General features: G+C 29.7%; 2 protein-coding genes across 2 annotated transcripts in view; both read right to left on the bottom strand.

Annotated features, from left to right (window-relative positions):
* Nucleotides 1-493, bottom strand: part of LOC105362681 (uncharacterized) — a 14,730-nt gene extending 14,237 nt beyond the window's left edge. The window contains exon 1 of the mRNA XM_011500165.1: nucleotides 266-493. Within this exon, the coding sequence (XP_011498467.1) occupies nucleotides 266-269 (4 nt within the window). The 5' untranslated portion in view covers nucleotides 270-493. The remainder of the gene's footprint in view (nucleotides 1-265) is intronic.
* An 11,448-nt stretch (nucleotides 494-11,941) lies between these two features.
* LOC105362680 (probable cyclin-dependent serine/threonine-protein kinase DDB_G0292550) lies at nucleotides 11,942-20,646 on the bottom strand. The gene is made up of 5 exons (XM_011500163.1): nucleotides 20,564-20,646; nucleotides 16,068-16,265; nucleotides 14,530-14,831; nucleotides 13,576-13,977; nucleotides 11,942-13,112 (listed from the first exon to the last, which is right to left on the bottom strand). The coding sequence occupies exons 1-5, from the start codon at nucleotides 20,627-20,629 to the stop codon at nucleotides 12,005-12,007; spliced, it is 2,076 nt and encodes a 691-aa protein (XP_011498465.1). The 5' UTR covers nucleotides 20,630-20,646; the 3' UTR covers nucleotides 11,942-12,004.
* Nucleotides 20,647-21,667: the final 1,021 nt, after the last annotated feature.

Here is a 21,667-nt window from a genome sequence, read left to right as displayed (position 1 = left end):
GGGCGGTGGGGGGGTTGGTGGGGGGGTGGGGGGGGGGGGGGGTCTTGATTCGTTGTGGGGCGAATGGTGCGAATGGGGTGAGTGATGGGGAACGATTGTGGGTGGTGGTGATGGTGGTGGTGATGGTGGTTGTGGTGGTCTCGGCGGTGGTTAATAGGGACGGGGGGAGGTGCGACGGTGGTTGGAATACGGTTAATGCGCGCGAGTGAGTTTAGCGTTGCACGTTGTGCGATTTGCCCTGGCCGTGAAAGCAAGCTACACTTACCCATCTCTAGCGTTGCAAGCGAGCCTATCCGCTTATTCGCCCTTGCAATGGTAATGGCCCAGATGACATTAGGCCCCGTGCACTTCCTCGCCGGGGTAAGGTGCGAGCGAGCAGCGAGCAGAAGGCAAAATGGAAAGGAGGGCAGGAAAGAGGCATCGGGCGACCGAGCTTAAGAGCGCAAGGCAAGTGCATGGCCACCGCGCGAATCGGTCGCACACGCACGGGCGCACGCACACGCGCAGGCATACGCACACGCGCACGCGCACGCGCACACAGGCCCCAGTCATCCAGGCGCAATGGGTGGGTAAGCGTGAGGCAAGGCTCACGCTTCGTACCTGACACACTTCGGCGCTCCATATTGGCCGGGGCTAGAGTGCGATGAGAATGGGGGGGAAGGTGAGGAGGTGGTGGAGGAGGAGGTGATGAAGGTGGAGGAGGTGGAGGAGGTGGAGGAGGTGGAGGAGGAGGAGGAGGTGGGTCAGAGAGACGCAGTCGTCGGCCGCAGTCGAACTCCGCGACAATATTCGCGCGACGCGCGAAAATACGGCCTCGGGCCCCGGATTAACGCGCGGATTGGCCTCGGCTCTCGACGAGCCGCTGCTGGTCTCCTCGCACCACCCGTGCTTTAAGCGCCGGCCGCTCTCGCGAGATTAGCTAGAGACGAGAAGCGCGCGCGGAGCCCACGACGAGCTTCCGTTCGTCCGCCTTCTCCTACCGCCGTGCGTCTTTCCGCCCGCGTGCCGCCGCCAATTAGCCGCACAATTAGCCGCCACGCACAGAGAGGTGCCAGGAAGAGGCGGAGGACGGATGCTGAGCCGAGAAGGAGGAAGAAGCGGTGGTCCGGCACGCGCCTGGGTGCTTTTCCTTGGCGAAGCTCGGGCGGTACGCGTTCGCGATCTGAGCCGGGCTAAGCGCCGCGCGCTCCCTAATACTTAATCCAGGGTGGGGCGCGCGGGGGACGGGGCGGGGGCAGCGACGGTGGTGGCGGTGGTGGCGGTGGTGGCGGTGGTGGCGGTGGTCGCGGTGGTGGCGGTGTTGGCGGTGGTGGCAGAGGTGCCGGCCTTTTTTCCCCTGTAATTGACGGAGTTGCAATTACGGCTCGAACTGAAATGTCACTGCTCCTTTGTAATTTCGTTGCGCAGCGTGTGAAGGGGGGCGGGGCGGGTGCGGCGGGAGGGGGCCACTGCCTGTTTTGCTTATTACTTAACGAGCCCGTGCTACGTAGGAAATTTTCGCTGCGCCAAATGTCGACGCGAGTTCGGCCGCGGCACGAGAGCACCGCGCAACAAATAGCTCGCTTATTATATTTATGAAAGCGTACGGCATCTTAGTCATTACGTATTTTTACACTAAACGCCATCATGATTCGATATATTCGCTGCTTCTTCGTATGTAACTATTGTTTGGTAATTGTTCGACTAGGCTTATTAGGCGCGCCGTGACTGCTTAATTTTGTTAAGGACGTACGACCAGCCACGTTGCGCAATATTTTTACTGAGATATTAACGAGAATCGGTTATGGACGACTGATGCATGCACTTCCCTTATTTAATTGTTACCGTTGCGACTTATTCCCCGTCTTCCAAAATATAAATATTCTCTATAGCGTTGTAATTTACTATGTAATCATTCTACTGCGCACCCCCCCCCCACCCACCCCCTCATCGCAAACGCATATTACAATTGTCTATTTAACTAAAAAATTTCATACAAAATTACGGCATACCAATAACTGTTATTGTATAGTCAGTTTTGTTATTATCGATCCAGGCGTACCAGCAGCCAAACTACCCTCTCAATATATATTTCCAATAAATCATTATAATTTAATTCCAATTAAGACTAGGAAGTACTATTGTACTACAAAGGATACTATTGAAGAACTATTCAGGCATTTATTTTCTTACATACAGTTATTTTAAAAAATCACTACCAATTACGTAAAGAAAAAATATTCCGGTCAGTACACTATTAATTTTGTAATACTGAGAAAAGTGACAATTATAATTGTAAATTTTTTTTTTGTTTAAATACCGCATATGATTATTGTTTTTTTTTTTTTTTTTATCTTAAAAAATAATATTTAATTGAAAATACAAGGTTTTTCAGAAATTAAAATAATTAAATCATGTCAGAATATATTTATTTATTCTTACTTTATCAGGAGTCGCGTATTAGTAAGTTAATTAGCTAATAAATTAATCTATTATATTAATATTTTTACTACAATTTTTAATTCGCGTAATATAATTATAAATGAAATTAAATAAAATACTTCTTAAAAAATATCAAGAAGATAATTTTTCTGCTTACCTCATACATGCAATAGAGCTAGATAATTAGAAATTCATAAAAATCTAAAATCAATTTAAATGAATTATATAAAAATTTATATCAATTTGAATACATTTTCTTTAAATTGATAATATCAATGTATCTATATTTACCAAATATCTTTAAATATGCAATAATTTCGTAAATTAATATATTTAGTGGCAGCAATTGTTCTTATGCACTATAATTGAAATTACTTTTTGGAATAAATTTGTTTTAAATTTCTGGCAATAAAAATTTATTTAAATTACCTATCAGCTTAATAAATAGAATATATAATAAAAAATAATCTTGAATTAATATAACTTCAAAATTGCTAATTACGCAATTTCTATTTATCTTATAATAATAATTATAATAATAACAACAATAATAATAATAATATATTTATAAATAATGAATCAAATATAATTTGTAAAAATTATGAAATGATAGCTGTCATCTCATTCTAAACTTTTGGCAATGAAAATAAAAATATTTGATTTTAAAGTATTCTGTACTTTTCAAATTTATATATATATATATATATATATATATATATATATATATATATATATATATATTATTTATATCGAATATGACATTTAAAAATTTTAATATCTGAGCAAAAATTAGTTAGAATAGTTTATTTTTTGTTGTTGGAATATTCAATAAATAAAATAGATATTTATTAATTCTAATTTAACGGTTTTTTTTTTTTTGTATTCATCCAGTAAAAAATTAAATTTCATTCCACCTTTTATGGAAATTGTACTCAAAGATATTCATATTAAATTCGATTGAGTTTTATAGTGTTAATAAAAGATAATTATTCAAAAAACAAAAAAAGGTCAATAAATATAATTACATAATTTTGTAATTAACGAATGCAATTTAAATTTAAGACTTTTAATAAATATCTAATTATTTGATTATATTCGTAGAAAATAGTAATAACTATGCAAATATAATATTTCCAAAAAATTTATAAATATTTATTATCCAAGAATTATAATTACTGTACTGTAAATAAAAATTGATTCATTATCTTATATATACATATATATAAGTATATTGAATAGTAAAATTATGTTTAATAGATTAATAAATACATATTAAAGTATAAAATGCAGTATTATAGTTGTGTCTGAAGCATTATAGTTGTAAATAAATACTTCGGCACTAATATTATTCTTTTATTTTGAATTTATTAGAGTGAAAAAAGGAGCAGCATCGAAAAATTAATCGGTTTTATCGCTAATATTTTACATATCATGTATATTTTTATAGAATGTATTTGTATCTATCAAATGCAAGGACAATCATAATCAACAATATCGATATTGATAATTACAATTTCTAGTCATCGCATTGATTTTAACGTTTTAAGTCCTACACTTAAGAATTTTTTCCAACAACTGCGTAATACAGTCGATAGTACGTTAATGCGTAAAAATTATACAACTGCACTCGACGATATTGTAAAAAAATTGATGAAGAGAATAAAAACAAACAGATAAGATTATTTAATAACCTTCTATTATAATAATAGAGTAATAATATTCTATTTTATTATAATAATCTATTATTAAAACTATCAATTATTGCGCTAATTTTCTCATATATTTTATGAACACTAAGCTTATAAATATCAATTTTTTAAATCACCAAAGAACCAGATATATTCCAATTTTTTTTCAATTTATTGTCACAAATTATTTGACAAATATTGAATGACGTAATATCAATTATATTAATGTTAAAGTAAGCAATGGATGCGAAAATCTTTTTTCCACAATTTTCATAAAATGCATATACTTTTGTCAAATTATTATTTCTTTTTTTTTTTTTAGATATTTTATACCTTCCCTTATTTTTATTATTATTTTTTTATTTGTTTGTAGTTCATTAAAGGGACTTTGAAGATTTATGCTATAGTATAAGTATATGAGAAAACATTACGTAAACATAAATATATCATAACTCTTATTGTTCGTATGAAAAATAAATTAAAAAAAAAAAATAAATATTCGTATGAAAAATCTGTTCCTTATTTTATTATTTATTTATTTATTTATTTATTTTTTTCATTATTATAGTTTATAGATTAAGACTCATTATTTTTCATTATTTTTAATTGATAATAAGTTGCCTTGAATTCATTTCATTTCTTAAGTTAATTAGTTATACAAAATAATTTTTTTTCTATCAATAATTTTATTTTTTATTTTTCTTCAATTATACCATAAAAGTATTAATTTTTAATGTAACATTAAATTAGTTATTAAACCAAATTAAAAATAGAAATTGACTACTTGTATGTGAAAAAAAAAAAAAAAAAAAAAAAAAAAAAAAAAAAATAGTAATCTATGCCGAAAAAAAATGCGTTATATGTCTAATGAATTCCAAACTATTTAGCTTCTCAATTTATTGTAAAATACACAAAGCAGCACAAGGTGCTTGCAAATTTATTTGTTTATTTATTTACTTATTTATGATTGAATGGAACTAACATAAAATTATCGAGGAAATCCATTATCTTAGTATCTGAGAATAACGTAAAATTCAATAAGCTTTTGCAAAAATATCAATTATCTATTAATAATTTTCCTAATATTCGGCCAACTATTAGTTCAAGTATTGGACTACGAGTATAAATACGTATAAATACGCAGAGATCGAGCGAGAAAAGATCGCACAATTTAACTCTCGTTTAATAGCTGCTTCGAATTGAATGGAGATATGCACGAGCGCATACACAGAGATTCCTGTTTGTATAAACATCTGTGGGTGTGTATTTACTTATGTAAAAGTATTGGGTTTTGAAGCGAGAATGGGAGACGCAAAGGAGACGCGCATCCGCTTTCGACATATCTGCTTGGTTAGGGTGATGAGCATTGTTCAAATCTTTATTTATATGTTGGTAATAGTAACATCCTGACTCTTTCACGCGTATAAATGTAAACTGCAGTTTATTTTTGTCAGTATTTGAACATAGAAAATCGGAGCCCCATACGGAGAAAAAAAAGTCAATATTATCATTATTTTAGATTAGAAGAAAAAACGTGCCCTGGAAATTATGCAGAGTACGATGAATGAAATAGTATCTATTTAATTAGTGAAACTCAATTTAATTAAATTTAGCACTTTTGTTCCTTTATTGATCTTAGTATTGAAAATTGAATGCTATTCGTTATGCATTAGACGTTAATGATGTTTGGGAGTTAAAATTTCATTCGTGTTTCAAAATAAATCATTTTAATTTTTCTATTTCTATATATAATAATGGATGAAACAGACGTTAAACGGTTTCAAAAGTCAAGTGCCTAGTAAAAAATATAATTCTCTTCATCTCATTACGCGTCTTTCCTATTTCATGAAACTGCGCGAATCTTACGAGAAATTACTTGTCTTGTAATCGTACTAAACGTCATAGTATTGCGAAAAATTGTGAAAATTATAAATATGTTATTTATACTTTTATTATGTTGAATTTTACGAAGATATTTATAACATCTTTACCACGATGAAGTCCCGGTCAATTACCGTAATTTAAGTAATTCTTCAAACTTATAATAGATTTTAACACATAAAAGTAATATATGACGTGCAGTATGATAATATTTCTCATCCTTTTAAAGCGTAAGACTTCGTTCACCGTTAAAACTTTTTCATAATATTTATGATATAATTAAACTACTTCCTTATAGATAAATATGTATAAATTATATAACTGCATTAATAATCTATAAATATTGAAAATAATTTTATATGACTATTATTTATAAATATATTTATTTAAATATATCGTGAACATAAAGTAGTGTAAATTTTAGTGATTTTTTTGATTAGATGAATTTTATACTTCTTAATGCAATGTTAAAGAAATGATTAATTAATAAAAATTATTTATAAAAGAAAAACAGAATGTTGAACCATTTTCATTACAAATTATATATATATATATATATATATATATATGTATGATGTCTCTGTATTGCAGTATATTTAAATTTTATGTGCAGTAGAATTATGTGGAAATTCCCATATCGCAGCAGCTCTTGGATTCATTACAGTTGTCTCACGAGATTATTTCATAATATAATTGAAAAGCCTATGACATGTAGTTGTTCGCTATACAAATAACACTAAACTCTACTCTATGATCCTTGTGATAAATATAATTCTTGTAAATTGAAAAATATTGTTCACAAGTAGTGTTGATTATGGCATAAAAAGTTGTAAATAGATGGTTTTACGTAATACACGATGAAATATTATTGTTTTTTTTTTTTTTTTTTTTTTTTTTTTTTTTTTTTGCAAAAAGTTTATAAGAAGTATTTTTAATTGCTCGTCTATTAATTCATAAAATAGCCAATAACAATTCCATTGGGAAGGATGTCCTAGGGCGTACCTAATTGAGCAAAATTATTGATAGGCGTCGGTATATTCAATAAATTTCAAACAGATATTATTACAAATTAGATAAATAAAATAGAATTACCATAGTAAATTTCAGAACTTCCATCCTTCTCTTCTCAATCCAATTTGAAGACTGACAATTTTCATCGCATCATTGATAAAATAATTCAACACTAATCTTTATAGTAAAAATAACAGTTTGTTTTTATAATTTATAATACAATATTAATTTATAAATATAGCAAGTTGCAAATTACATTAAAGAAATTAAAAATTAATATATTTATTTATATTATTTTGTTATTTCATGTAAATAGTAAAAATTAGTTTATCAACCAACTTTTTTATGAACTATTTTATTAATTAATTCTTAACATACTATTGACTAATATTTAAACGCGGGTAAATACCAGTAAATATTAATTTATGAATTAATAATATTATATTCGTAATTTATTGAAGAAAAAAAAAAGATAGATAAATATCTAATTAAATTATCCCATAAATATAATTATTGGATGGAGATGGATAGTTTAATTAAAAATTATTAAAATCAAATGAAAGTTTTTTCGTAACTTACTTAAAATTAATAAACATATTAGTGAAACGTGGAGAAAACTTTCAAATTAGTTAAAAACAAATTGTACTTTTATCATATTCATTATTATTGTTAATCGGATATGTGAATAATAATGAAGTATTCAAACTTTAAACAATTTGTAAAATCATACGTTCAAGCTCATAAAAATAATTTAAATTAAAAATCATTGCAATTCAAGAAATATAAAGCACCATGAAAAACATTGATAATGACCTCCGTTGGCTTTACATATCTTATCAACATTTTATAGATTCTCTTACATGTATTCGTTGCAGGTTCATGGATATGTCATTAATAATCAATATTAATTATTATGTAATATTAATCATTGGTATTAATAATTTATACGTTAATTGCTAAATTAGTTTTATTTAATACAAGGTTGATATATTCCTGTTAGGCATAATAATGTCACTAGTCGTTGATCGGTAATAATACAAATTTATTATGCATATGAGTTATGATTTTTTAATGAATTGTCATTTAAAAATGAAAAGATAAATTCTTATTTATGTTTCAAGTTATATTGCATTTATGAACGATTAATCAAGAGATATTCAATATTAATATACATTTCAAACTTCAAATAGTTTAATGTTTTAAGAGATATGAGTATATGATAATTGAATAATTTGAAGTTTTTCTAACTTATGAATAATATAAAATTTGCCCAACATATTCATATTCAATATTATAAGTTATAAAATTTATCATAAAAATAGATGTGTATTCTGAAAAGTAATCATTTGTAACTTTATCATGCAATATTATAAATATACAAAGACAATTATTATGAGTGATAAGAATTCACCACATTTATCTATAAATTCCTTTGACATTGACACCATTTGGTCGTTTAAACTTGATTGGTATATTTGTAAATATACAAGGCTTGATGCAGTCGATTTTCATATAGAAAATTCATACTTAATTCTGCAAACAAAATTTTATTTATACCTAATAAAATATTCTATATTCCTATTTATTGATAATTAACCACAATTTAAGTATTTTATTCGGAATTTTTTTATTTTATCGTTATCATACTGCATAAATATTGTTTTTTTTCTATCTTCAATTTATCTGTTACAAGGCAAATCACGAAACGAGTAGTACGTATTTTTAAAAACTTTTTATATGAAAATTACTTGTAAAATACTTATAATTGTTACATGACTTAAAAAACAAACAATGAATATTCTTATATTTGAATGGTTTAGATTAAATAAATTACATCTAAATCCACTTGTAAAAAATGCATCTATTTTTTTTTTTTTTTTTTTTTGTTTGCAAATTAATAATAATTATTAATCATAATATTCATAAAAAGAATAAACAATTAAAATTTTGACATTTCAAATTTTTGTATACTTGTTCACCTGATAGCATTATAATTATGATACATTTGTAATTTAATTTTTTACAATTACGGCATTCTATTTATATTCTTTATTATTATATTTATTATGAAAAAAAAAAGTTGAATTTCATGTGAATCTCAAACGAGGAAAGCTCAGGAACTAATAACAATTTTTCTTAGAAACCTCGTGAGAAAAGAATTATAACAATATTTTAACAATCTTTATGAGAGAAAAATGATGTATATTGTATTTGTTATGGAATTTTGACATTAATAATCATAATATAATAGATGAATGAAATAGATTTCTATAATTGAAAAATTATTGTCAAATATAACAATTATTTTGAGAATTGAGTTAATGATAAGCATAAGCAGGATAACTCATAATTATCCAGATTATCATGGCAAAAAATACTAATTTCAGGCTACGTAGAATTCAAAATAAGTTGAACGTTTAAACACACCAAAATTATAATGGATTATAAATATTTTTGGAATTATTAGCTCTATAGATTGATTCTCAAGTCGAGGATAAATCCATACATGTTTATTAAATAAACTGAGTAAAACGACACGATTATGTGATTATCTAACGATTTGTAAATCGATTTGTAAAGTATGTAATAATAAGTAGCGATGGTCGAGGCGACCCATCAGGTTTTATTGGCCTTCGCATAAGTGAGTAAATGATACTTAAATATAGCTATACATGAAGTATCTAATCAATCAAGCAGAGTGCAAATAAAATATATATTATTTATAGAATGTATCAGAGAATATTAAGAATAGGCTTAAATTTTACTTACATCACTATTATGAAATTGCACCAATACTTATCAATATTCCGTGTTCATATAATATATCGCATACTATAATATTATTTAGGTTTAAATAAGATAAATACCGTAACGTATAATTCAGATAACAGCACATTTTTTTATGAAGAACGTTCTATTATTTTTACTATTTATTGATTTTTCATTCGTATGTTTTAGGATATTTGCATGATAATGATGTATAATTAATTAAATACAATAAAATAGCTTAGATATTTAATACATCATAAACGAATATATATATATATATATATATATATATATATATAATGATCGAAAACTACCGTAATGTACAATATAAACATTTAATGATGACTGAAAACAAATTTATTGACAATATAATATATTGTAGGTAAAAAGTAAATTAGAAAGCAAAACATATAATATATTCATCATCTGTTATCAAACTTTTATAACATTTTTATTACACTTATATGTTTACAATGATACTAATTCAAATACATTAGATAAAGATAAAAATAATGTAGATTAAAATATAAATTCTATTAATTTTTCATTAAAACCATTCGATAACTGTCTAAATAATATTTTAATGAATTGCTATTTCATGTTAAAAATTGTGTTCTGAACAATATCATACAAAATCTGATGAAGTTTTTCTAACGCAGTTTATTTTTAAATTACATTTTATAGTTATTTTTTTAAATTTTTTAAAAATCGTATTCTTTTTGGCTCTGTATAATATAGTACATTCAAAAAAAAAAATAATAATTTTCTTAATTAATAATCTGTAATTAATTATTTCTTTTTTGTTTTTGTTTTTGTTTTTTATATATATAATGCAAATTGTTGATATTTTATTTTTTAATATTAAATATATTAAAAGCTTATGAAATATAATTGATTCGATGGTTAATGAATTATAGATAGTATTTTTATATCTAATTGCATATAATTGGATTGTTTATTTTCAAAAATTCTTTCACTTAATGTTAACGTTTAAAATATTTCATTATACTAAATACCAGTGGCTTAACAATTTCATTTCTATAATAAATGTATTATTTAAAAGAAAAATTATTACCTTATAAAATATAAGAACATAAAATATCCATGAATTCCCCTTAAAATTACAACTAATTTAATAAATCTATGAAATTCGATTCTAAAACATATGTATTTGTATAAAATAGTAATATTGATTATATAATTACAATTTTTTTAAAATAAAAAATTAGAAAAAATATTACTTTAATAAAATTATAATAAAATGATAATGATAAAGATAAAATTATATCCGACTCTAATGAGTCGGAAAATATTTTTAATTAAAATTGCACATTCTAGGCCTTTGTAATTATTATAATTATTATAAGTTCACTTTTTGTATTAATTTCATTTTAACTATAATCTAAGAATGTATTTAGAACTTAGTCACATGAACAATATAATATTAAATCGCATGAATTATAATATAATTCAAATGACTTTAATAAATTTTATTAATCGTTTGCATAAAATCATTTGAAAAATTTCATTTAATATACAAAAATATATTTTCACCAATCGTTAACATAGTTGTAATTATTTTTATTAATTTTTTATGCAATACATTCTATCCGTTAGTAGTAATATATTACATTTTAAAAGTTAGCAATAAAATTACAAAATTAATAAATATTGTGAAGAACTACATAAGTATTGAATTAATTTTTTTCTCATTTGGAAAATTATACAAAAATTATATTAATGATATTAATATATAATTTGCAAATTAACTTTAGATGAGTACTTGCAAGAAATAATTATCCAATTAACTATTTTAATTATATGTACATATATGCGAATGTGTGTGTGTGTGTGTGTGTGTGTGTGTATATATATATATATATATATATATATTTATTTATTCATTTAATTATTTATTTATATGTATATAATATCAAAGATTAATTACACTTGAAACTAAAAATTATTGTTTAAATTACATTATCTTTTTAAATATCCCACATGAAAAAGTTAACTTTTAACAATTCAAACGAAAATGTGAAAAAAATATATAAAATAGAATTTAATCCACCAATGCCATAATTCGAGATTGAGTACTACTATACGAATAATTAGAATTTATTAATACTTGTAATTATCGGAATTTTAAAAATTTTTATATGTTTGTGAGAAAAGATGGACGTAATGATTAATCAAGGTAGGATAGGAAAAACTTAAAATATCGACGTCAATGTTTAATATTGCTCATGGAATATTCGATCGCCGTTCCATGATGAAGTAGCATTATTTGCATATTGTCCATATCCCTCAAAATCATGATAATCATTATTATTTCCACTAATATTGTTGCTGGTGTTTTCTTCGGCATTGACTTGCGACGGCACGTATATACTCTCCACCTTTCCCCAACCAGCCGCTGTACTTTGATACCAAATGCCAGTGGTATCCGTAACAGGAGGTGGCAACTGGTCTGAATCATCATCCATACCGGGTTTCCCAGTAACAGAATCAGAACCTACGAGTATCTTGTTGGCGCCTGGTAAACCGTTGCCAGATCCACTTGGCAGTCCGCCGGCTGGTCTCCTCCCAAGGTACTTGGTCCGTTCTCGCGCATGATGTCTTGGTTCTTCCGCGTCGCCATTAGCAAGCGTCGTTACTTCCGGCACGAGTGTCGATAGTAAATTCGGCTCCGTGTACATTTGATGAGGTAAAATTGGTGGATATTCCGAGTTGGCGTTACTCCTTGACAGATCGTCTTGCCTATTATACGAGGTTTCTTCGTGAATTAAAAATGCCGATGGGTTATATCGTTGATGAATTTGCTGCTGCGGCCTTTTCCTCTTCAGATCCACGCTGTCTACCTCTCTTTGTCTCTCACGGTCAACATCATCCTCCGTGGAGGTTGGATTAAAGGATTGCGGATTGGCTGTCGATGCTTCGAAATTCTGATCATAACGATATCTCGAAGCATCCAAATTCCTATTAGAATTGATTTCACTTCTTTCCGCTTCGTTATAATAATTTTCATAATAATTGCTTTGCTGATTATTATCATTAATATTGGTTGTGATATATTTATTATTATGTGCACTATTATTCGTAACATTATTTTTCTCAATACTATAATTGTCGTTAGTTTGCGGAAGTGAATTATTTTCTGATTTTTTATAATAATTTTGATATCTTCCGTCGTAATTGCTGTCGTAATTATTGTCATTATTTTTATTGCCACTTTTATCATATTCTACGTAGCGATTATCTTTCGATGACGCTTTATATTTAGACTCTTCAAATCCATTAGAAAGTCCATTATTTATAAAAAATCCAGGATTTTGATCATTTCTGAAAAACAAATGAATCGATTGATTACAAGTCTGGGAAGAAAAAGGTATTTAAACGCGTTCTTTCTCAATTCAATAATAATAATAATACACTAATTTAACCATTACAAATTCACAGTATTAGAATTTTTATATTTAAAAAAAAAAAAAAAAAAGGAAAACAAAAATTAAATATAAGTAATTCGTCAAAGCAGTATATTCTTACTACTTAATTATAATTACTTTTTACTACTTTTAATTAGAATATTTAATAAATTTAATGATTCATTATTATTCTACTATATATTATTCTATTAACAAATTTGTTATCCTTCGTTAGATACAGCCGACTCACGCTCTCATTTACTTTATGTATTTAAAACTCAAATTGTATTGCCGATTATATAATATGTGAAATAATATGGAAACGTTGTAATAAATGAAAGAATGTGCTGGTACGTCGGAGTAAGGACTTTCCCCCTTACCGTTTGAATTCCTGATAAGTGGCACGTGTTTGCTGGCTGTTCTTGCGATTCTTGGAGAAGCCCCGTGGTACGATATCCAGATTCGGTGAAGGCCTGTTAAGATAAGTTGTCGACTGTCGTTCAACCGCGTAATTGCTGGTGCGCCCGTTATTTTCTCCCTGATGATAAGTCAGTTGTAATTCATTCAGCCCGAGACCATTAGAACGTGCTGAGCCATTGCGATTATAGGTGGATTGCTTTTGACGGACCCGAGAGTGATTATCGTCAGCGATATCAGTGCCATCGATGTTGGAAATCCCGGAAGACGTGGAACGAGCTGAACTTCCAGACTGGATATTGCCGCTGTCACTTGACTCAATGGTTGCGGCTCTCTCCTTCGATAAAACGGCTCCCGTATAAAGTCTGCAAAATATATTGCACATGGAAATCTAATTTTGGGCTGAAAAATTGTCGGTCGCACGGTGCATTAGGATTAAACGGCCGTTACTCGAGTTTATGCAAGCTTTCGCTTTAAGCACACAGTAGCAATTGAGAAATATTTCAAGCGCGAATAGTTCTCTCGGATCGAATATTATATAAAATGTCAGAGAAATGACACTCCAAGTGATCGTATCATTTCGATTATTGCATTTCGATATTGATAGATCAACTGCCGGTCGTACTTGTAATGACAAATTTACAATTTACCATAGCGATTATTTGTCCGAATAAAGTCCCACATTATCCTTGTGCCTCTATTATCCAGCCCATCGTATGAAATTCTGTTAATAGCCAAACAAAAATCACTTATCGATAATGTAGTAAAGCTGAGAAATTGCTCGATACTGTTAATAATTTATAGCTCGTAAGGGTATTTGCGCGCTCGACAACATTCGTCATTGTAATCCTAAGTGGCTAAGAGAGCCAAATGCAATTAAAGCGCCGAATGCCGAATATAAAGATTTGGTAATTTACGTCTTGACGGGCGCATAATCCTCGTAAAGGAGATTGGCTTGCTCGCGCAAATTATTCGTATATCCAGAGCTGGCAAGAGAGAGATCGGTGCTCGGAGCCCCCAGTGTGTTGAAGTGAAGGGCCTCGACTGAGGAGGGCTCCTCGGGCTCGTCGAGGCTCTCGTTGAGGGCGTAGAGCTCCGGAGCCTCGTGGCACTCGAAATCGTACCACCAGTCGCAGACAAAGTGGCGCTGATTGAAGATACTGCCGCTCGGACAGAGAAAGGAGCTCTTCGAGCCTTGCGTGCTGCATACGTGGAAGACCTGGGGACAAAGTCGTCAAGATCGTCGAGAGGTTGTGTCACGTTTTGCTGGCTCCGATTAAGTTTTATCGCGCGCCTTGACGAGACTACAGAGTTGCCTGATATACGGAGGGGCCGGTGCCATAAAGGGGCCATTAAAAAATCTCCGTTTGAATTGCACTCGGGCCGTGAAGAGGGGAGAGGAAGCGCTTTACTCGAATATAAATTTCAGATCCTCGCTTGATTAATTTTATGACGGCAATTTATATCGACACTGATTGCTTCTTCATAAATGTAGCGCGCCAATCTTGAATGTAGGAAGTCACTTTTATGATATTTCCAATGATATTGGAAGCCGCCGGTACTGTAGCTTTTAACTTGGTAATCAAACGTTCGGAGGCATTATTTAAGGAGAGGAAGTAATGAAGCTGCAATTTAAGGATATTCGGACGATTCGAGTCTATGTTGCGACGCGGCGATGCACAGGATCATGAATTAACATTTAGATTATTTGAAGGATGAATTTTTCCTTTTTTTTTTTTTTTTTTAGCCCCCCCCCCCCCCGATCGACTAACTTTCATACAAATCAGAAAATGAAAACTTTTATATAATCATTCTCCGTAAAATTTTTTATTCAAATATGTACGCGTTACTTTACTTATTACTACGTAAATTATTTGAGATGCCGTGACATAATTTATCATGCGTCATGTTACGATAAAATGTCACTTAATTAGCTGAAAATGTGGCGCACGTGTAACCAGAACAGCTATTTGACATTTTACAAAGTTTTACGAAAAAAGCATATTAGAGAGCCTTTAAACCACAAATTTTCCATAACCAATCGATTAAACTGAAAGGTACAAAATATTAAATATCAAAATTATAATTTTCTCCATTTAGGCTTCATAAATTTTGAAAAATCTTCACTATTACTGGCTCTATTAATGCTCGGGAAGCCTTACATTATACTTTTTGAAAATTTATTTTTGATTTTACCGATAATTTGCAACTATTGCATAAATGAAATTAATTACATAACAAACTATATTTAAATATTCATATCAATGAACACGTACAGCGCGTATGTTAAGCATTAAAAGCGCATTTAAAAATTGGAAAATATACCAATAAATATTCCTTATTGAAGTATATTTTTTAACGAATTTTAATAAGTTATTAATAAAAGCAAATTAGGATGTCCTGTGAAATTGTATGCATTAGGATTGAATTACTCTCGAGATTACACGGAACTCACCTGACATCTCGCCTCGACGTCAGCGTAGTAACCGCCGGGTGTCTTTCCTTCGCAGCTGAATGAAGTTTCAGGTATGCTTGTTAAATTTGGATAATCCTTGCCGGGTAACCCAGGTACCGAGTCCTGCCAGCCTTTTCCAGGCAACTGATCATTATCGATCGGCGACACACGGAGATGTCGTTCGTCAAGTTTCACCGGCTACATACAAAGTAACAACGAGCATGATAATCGCATTAGTTTATAAATACGGCTGATAATACAATTTTAGCTCAACTTTAATGAAAATTAAATTACTCGACGAGAACTAAGGCCACGAGAGAAAAAAAAAATTCATAATACTTTGGATCAAGCGTAAGGCTTCAAAAATTTGTAACTGATTAAATAAACTTCTAGTTTATATACGCCATTGTAACAATATATACAATTATTTAATATAACTCTCTCTCTCTCTCTCTCTCTCTCTCTCTAATTCCGAAAACTATAGTAAACTCTTTTAAATATCAAACATTTATCCAAGTTTTCATAATTATAATAATTAATTTCAATATATATATATATATATATATATATATATATATATATATATAGACAGAGAGAGAGAGAGAGAGAGAGAGAGAGAGAGAGAGAGAGAGACTTACGCATGTATTTGATATACAAATATATTTAATAATTAATTGAAAATAGTGTTTGATGGTAATTCATTCGTACTTATGTTTTATCACGAGTATTATATTATTAATAAATATTTCAAATTTATAAAAACCAACAAATTGAGTGAAATAAAATTTAAACTAACAGTTGTTATTTTATAATAAAAATTCCATATGGTATTTTAATTAAGAGTGCCAAAAGTACTGACACGCTTAAAATATAAATATTTAGATATTTATGTATCATAGAAGGAGAATTTATTATTAATCTCGTATAAAAAGTTTAAAAATACCATTCTAACGAATGAAATTTTCTATACTATAGTTCTTTTTATGTTTTATTATAATTCTGACGTATAAATGCTGACTTTACTATTTTTCAGAAGAGTAAAATATTTTAAAAAATTTTTAGTGATAATTTGAAAGATAAAGTCTTATGCATAAAATGAAATATCTTATAAAGTCAAATCTTTTTGTTGCATTAAAAAAAAATTCCATTTTCTTTTTTTTTTGTTTTTTGTTTTTTTTTTGTTTTTGTTTATTTTTTTTTTTTTAGCTTTAACTGGAAATAAAATGAAAATAATTTCGCTGCTACATTATGGATGTCACGACTAGACATTTCTTTTAAGGTAAGCTCGAAACTACGAAAACCGTGACAAAAAACAAGCATATGTAGTGCTGAATAAAATTCAACACAAAGATGCTCACGACGATATGACCCGATATTCGCCTGCAATTCACAATCATTATCAAATGACAAAGGATTATATAAAAATGATAATAGACCAGGCAATTCAAAGAGTTAGATAAAGATTTTTCCATTATGACAAAAACAAACCGAGATAATTGTGTAAAATTAAAAGACTTTTAGGGATGTCAGTAAGTGTTAGATTAAGCACGAGGAAATGCTAATAATCCAGGTAAGAATAGCAACTGAGCTGCCCTCGCTGAAGCATCCACACGTGCTCAGCAATCCCTGTATGAACGTAATACTCTAATAAAACGATATGGAAGGTAGTTAACTATTACTCTTAGTCTGCGAAACTCGGCCAGATCGCGAAATAAGTAGCCAACAACATACGTAAGTACGTCGAACGAAGTACTCTCGCGGATCAGCGTCTAAGCGTCCGTAAAAATCATTCCACGACGTGTGGACGAGAGCGCGCTCTCTATTAAGGAAAATAACGTATTGCACAGCAATTGAAAAGGTCGCTTCAATTTATGCACGTACGTTCCACATATCGGCAAACATTGCATAAGACGGCAGGCATCCGCGTGGAAAAGTGTGGGCACGCGAGGAGTCGACGCCAAGGCGGTAAGAGGCCCCGTTTGCCGTCCACGTTTGCCGTCCACGTTAGCCTGCATCCGCGACGTAAGTGTGCGCGAGAGTGACAGGGCGCATCAATCGCAAGCGCGAGCTGATCTTATGCAATGAAATATATCGAGCAGTCGAGTCACCGATCTCCTGGCGAATAATGCTGCGCCGCGGAGGGGACGGGGGATCTCGCGCTCGTCTCGCTCATCGACGCTGAGAGCCAAGTTCTTGCGGATGTCATTTTGTCACAGCTCCGCATGAAAGCACACGCGAAAGCTTCGCGCTTACGTTCGCCAAGACTCCTACAAATCACGATAATAAATGATGCGCGGATGAGTTATTATGGAAAAGGTGTATTGCTGAAATGGGACTGTGACAGGGACTTCGCATGCGCAAGATCACGAAGCTGCCGACGCTTCTTACTGAATTTCATCATTTCTTTCATTCTCTTCGCATGGGGGCTTGCAAATTTTTGGTTATTTCAACGTTACTAGAGCCTCCTTTCCCAGTTCCAATTGAAAGAAAGACAATATTAAGGCCATGCAAAGTTATGCAAAAAGCTCATTAATAGAAATGTGAAAGTGTAGTGGAACGCCTCTGTCGGTAATCACATCGCTGTTTTGTAATAAATCCAAAGAAGCCAAGTTATTTATAAATGTTGTAATCAATTTTAGTCATGAGAGATTTTTTAGTATGAAATCATGGAATATGCCGATTAATTTTTTTTTTTTCTTTTCTTTTTTTTTAATTTCATGAAATTCAAGTTTATTAGTATTAATCTAGTGATATATATATATATATATATATATATATATATTTACGTAATAAAGGTGTCAAATTTTGTTTTTTAAATTAGTGTAGTAGATCGTATAAAAATATTAAACGTCTAATTTCATCTATAATTATCTTCTACTAAATAAAGAAAAAAAGGAGTATTTATAATAAATAGCATTTCATATTCTTGTGAAACGAGATGTGAAATGAGATTGTTATTGTAAAATGTTATTTTCTATGAAACAATCTATCTATGGATTTGTATTTAAACGACTTATTAAAGGGAAATCTCTCGTCATTACGATTTGATCATTTGAATAATAAAATGGAAACAATACTCTTATAAAACTCTATTTTTTTTTTACAAATATTATCAGCTCCATTTGTTATAATTCACGAGAAATGTAATAATAGCAAGGTTTTGTTATAAAACGATTAGTCTCATTAGCATTATCGATATCTTACAGATATAAATTTTTCGTTTAATAATATTAACACACAAAATGGGATAAAATAAACATCATATTTTCACATGAAAAATATGCTCTTGAATGCTGTTTATTAATGAAAACTCTCTGTTCCCACAAAGACTTCGAAGAAATCATTTAAAAGAATATTTTTTTAAATACTTCCTAGGTTAGTTTTAACAGATTATTTATTACACCGATTTTGTCAACAAATTTGCCTTACACTTTTTACTAAATTTTAATAAAATAGAATAATATCCATTTCGAATTTTTTTTTTTTTTTTTGTTTTTTTGTTTTTACTTCTGCAATGATAATTAAAAATCCAAAATTGATATATGATTTGGTATAAATTATGGTTCTCGACGTATAAATTGAGAAATTGTTAGTATGGAAGCTATTGGTCTATTTATAAATGATAATAATCAATATTTCAGTATAGCAATGCGTCCACGAAAGACGTAATTAACAAAGAAGTAAGAGGACCGAATGCATAATCGTATTTATCCATTAATTAAATTCGATCTCCTTAGTAATTACATGTAAACAGATGATGTAACAATTAGTTAATTAACGTATTTTCATTATAAATAATTGGAGATCATAAAAAATTTATCAAATTTAACCTATTTCTACTTTTTCTCACAAACTTATTTATTTTATAGTTAATGCTTTATTATTTACTTATAATTACTTTCAAAATAATTCCTCTTAAATGATATTAATAACATATCAATGCGATTTCTTTAAATCCAATATCCAACTTTTTAAATGCCCGATATCTGTTATGCGTTTCAAAATTTAATTTTTTGTTCACAACGTTTTTATAAACGAATTGGAAAAATATTTTTATAACAAAATATTATATTTCAGTAGGAATATAAATTAGACAAAGAGGATGGAGATTTTATTACAATTAATTACCTCTACTCACAATAAATGTTTTCATAATAATTTTATTGTGATTAAGGGAAACGAGTTACAAAAGTATTGAAGACATAACTTGAAAATAAAAGTAATTACGTGATATTAATCATTGGATGTTGTTTATCCGTAATTACAAGCTTTATTATTGAAACTTTTACAAAAAGAAGGTTTAATGTTTCATATGGAACGACCGCGACATTTACTGCGAATGCAATAGTTTAAACGATGCAACAAAAGGATTTTTTCCATTTTAATTTTACTGATTACTTATATTTAAATCTAACTAAACAAAGGTGATAAAGCATAATTTACGAATGAAGCGGATAAAGAAAAATCATAATACTTAATAATGTAATTGATATTACCGTCTGTGTGAAGACGCAAACGATCGATACGGCAATGATAATTACGACGATCGCTTTTGACGCCATTTCTCTGCTATTCGCGATGCACTAAAAACAAAAGATAAAAATAGTACGGCATAGCTTGTGTTAGTGTAAAACATTAATAAGTAAAAAAAATTATGTAGTTATAAATCCTGTTTGAAAGATGCGTGTGAAAACATTATGAAATATCTGATTTATTAAATACAATATACCAATTTAGCCACTTGCGATGTAAATAATTTTAAAATATATAAATATTATACCATCGTAATCGGCAGCTGTATAGTCAGTACGAAAATCAATATTCAAATTCAAATATAAATCAGTTACTAACACTCTCAAATACTTAAATGGTTAATGAATTCTATGCGTAACGTAAGTATTTAAAAAAAAAAAAAACGAAGAAAAAAAAAATTTATGAAATATTTCATATTTCCTTTCAAAATATTTAAAATATTTTATTTTATTGCAAATATTAAAAATATATCTATATTTTAATATTTACTTTCACTGTTTGGTATTTTTTTATATTCTAAACTGCAAATCATGAACTTTAAGTTTAATTTTAACTACGTTATTTAAGTTTTTTTTTATTTTTTTTTTTTTTTTTTTTTTTTTTTTTTTTATAATACCAAGAATACACACTAAAGTCTTTTGAAAATCTTCAATGAAAATTCTATTTTATATATTATATATTATAGATTATATTATGAATATTAGAATACATATATTATATATATATATATATATATATATATATAAATTATATATTATAGAATATAGCGTAGTAAAGATATATAGAAATTTTAAATAATAATATTGTTGTTTTTTAAGTAGTACCAATGTAAATCTATTATTTATCAAATGGATTTACAATTATTATAATTTTCATTTAAACTTTTTTAAATACTTCTTTTGTGTATGGATACTTTTACACTTTACTTTTTGTTCATAAAAGTTGATATTATTTGAATTTTAATTAACTTGCAATAATTATTGGCAAGATTTTTAAGTCATGTGAATAATGTGACCCTAACATTTTCTCAAATTAAAGCAAAATATTATTAATATTACACAATTATA

The sequence above is a fragment of the Ceratosolen solmsi genome, unplaced genomic scaffold (genome assembly GCF_000503995.2).
Source record: "Ceratosolen solmsi marchali unplaced genomic scaffold, CerSol_1.0 scaffold41, whole genome shotgun sequence".
Lineage (NCBI taxonomy): Eukaryota > Metazoa > Arthropoda > Insecta > Hymenoptera > Agaonidae > Ceratosolen > Ceratosolen solmsi.
The sequence above is the reverse complement of the archived record's forward strand: the minus strand, read 5'-3'. Positions and strand labels throughout refer to the sequence as shown.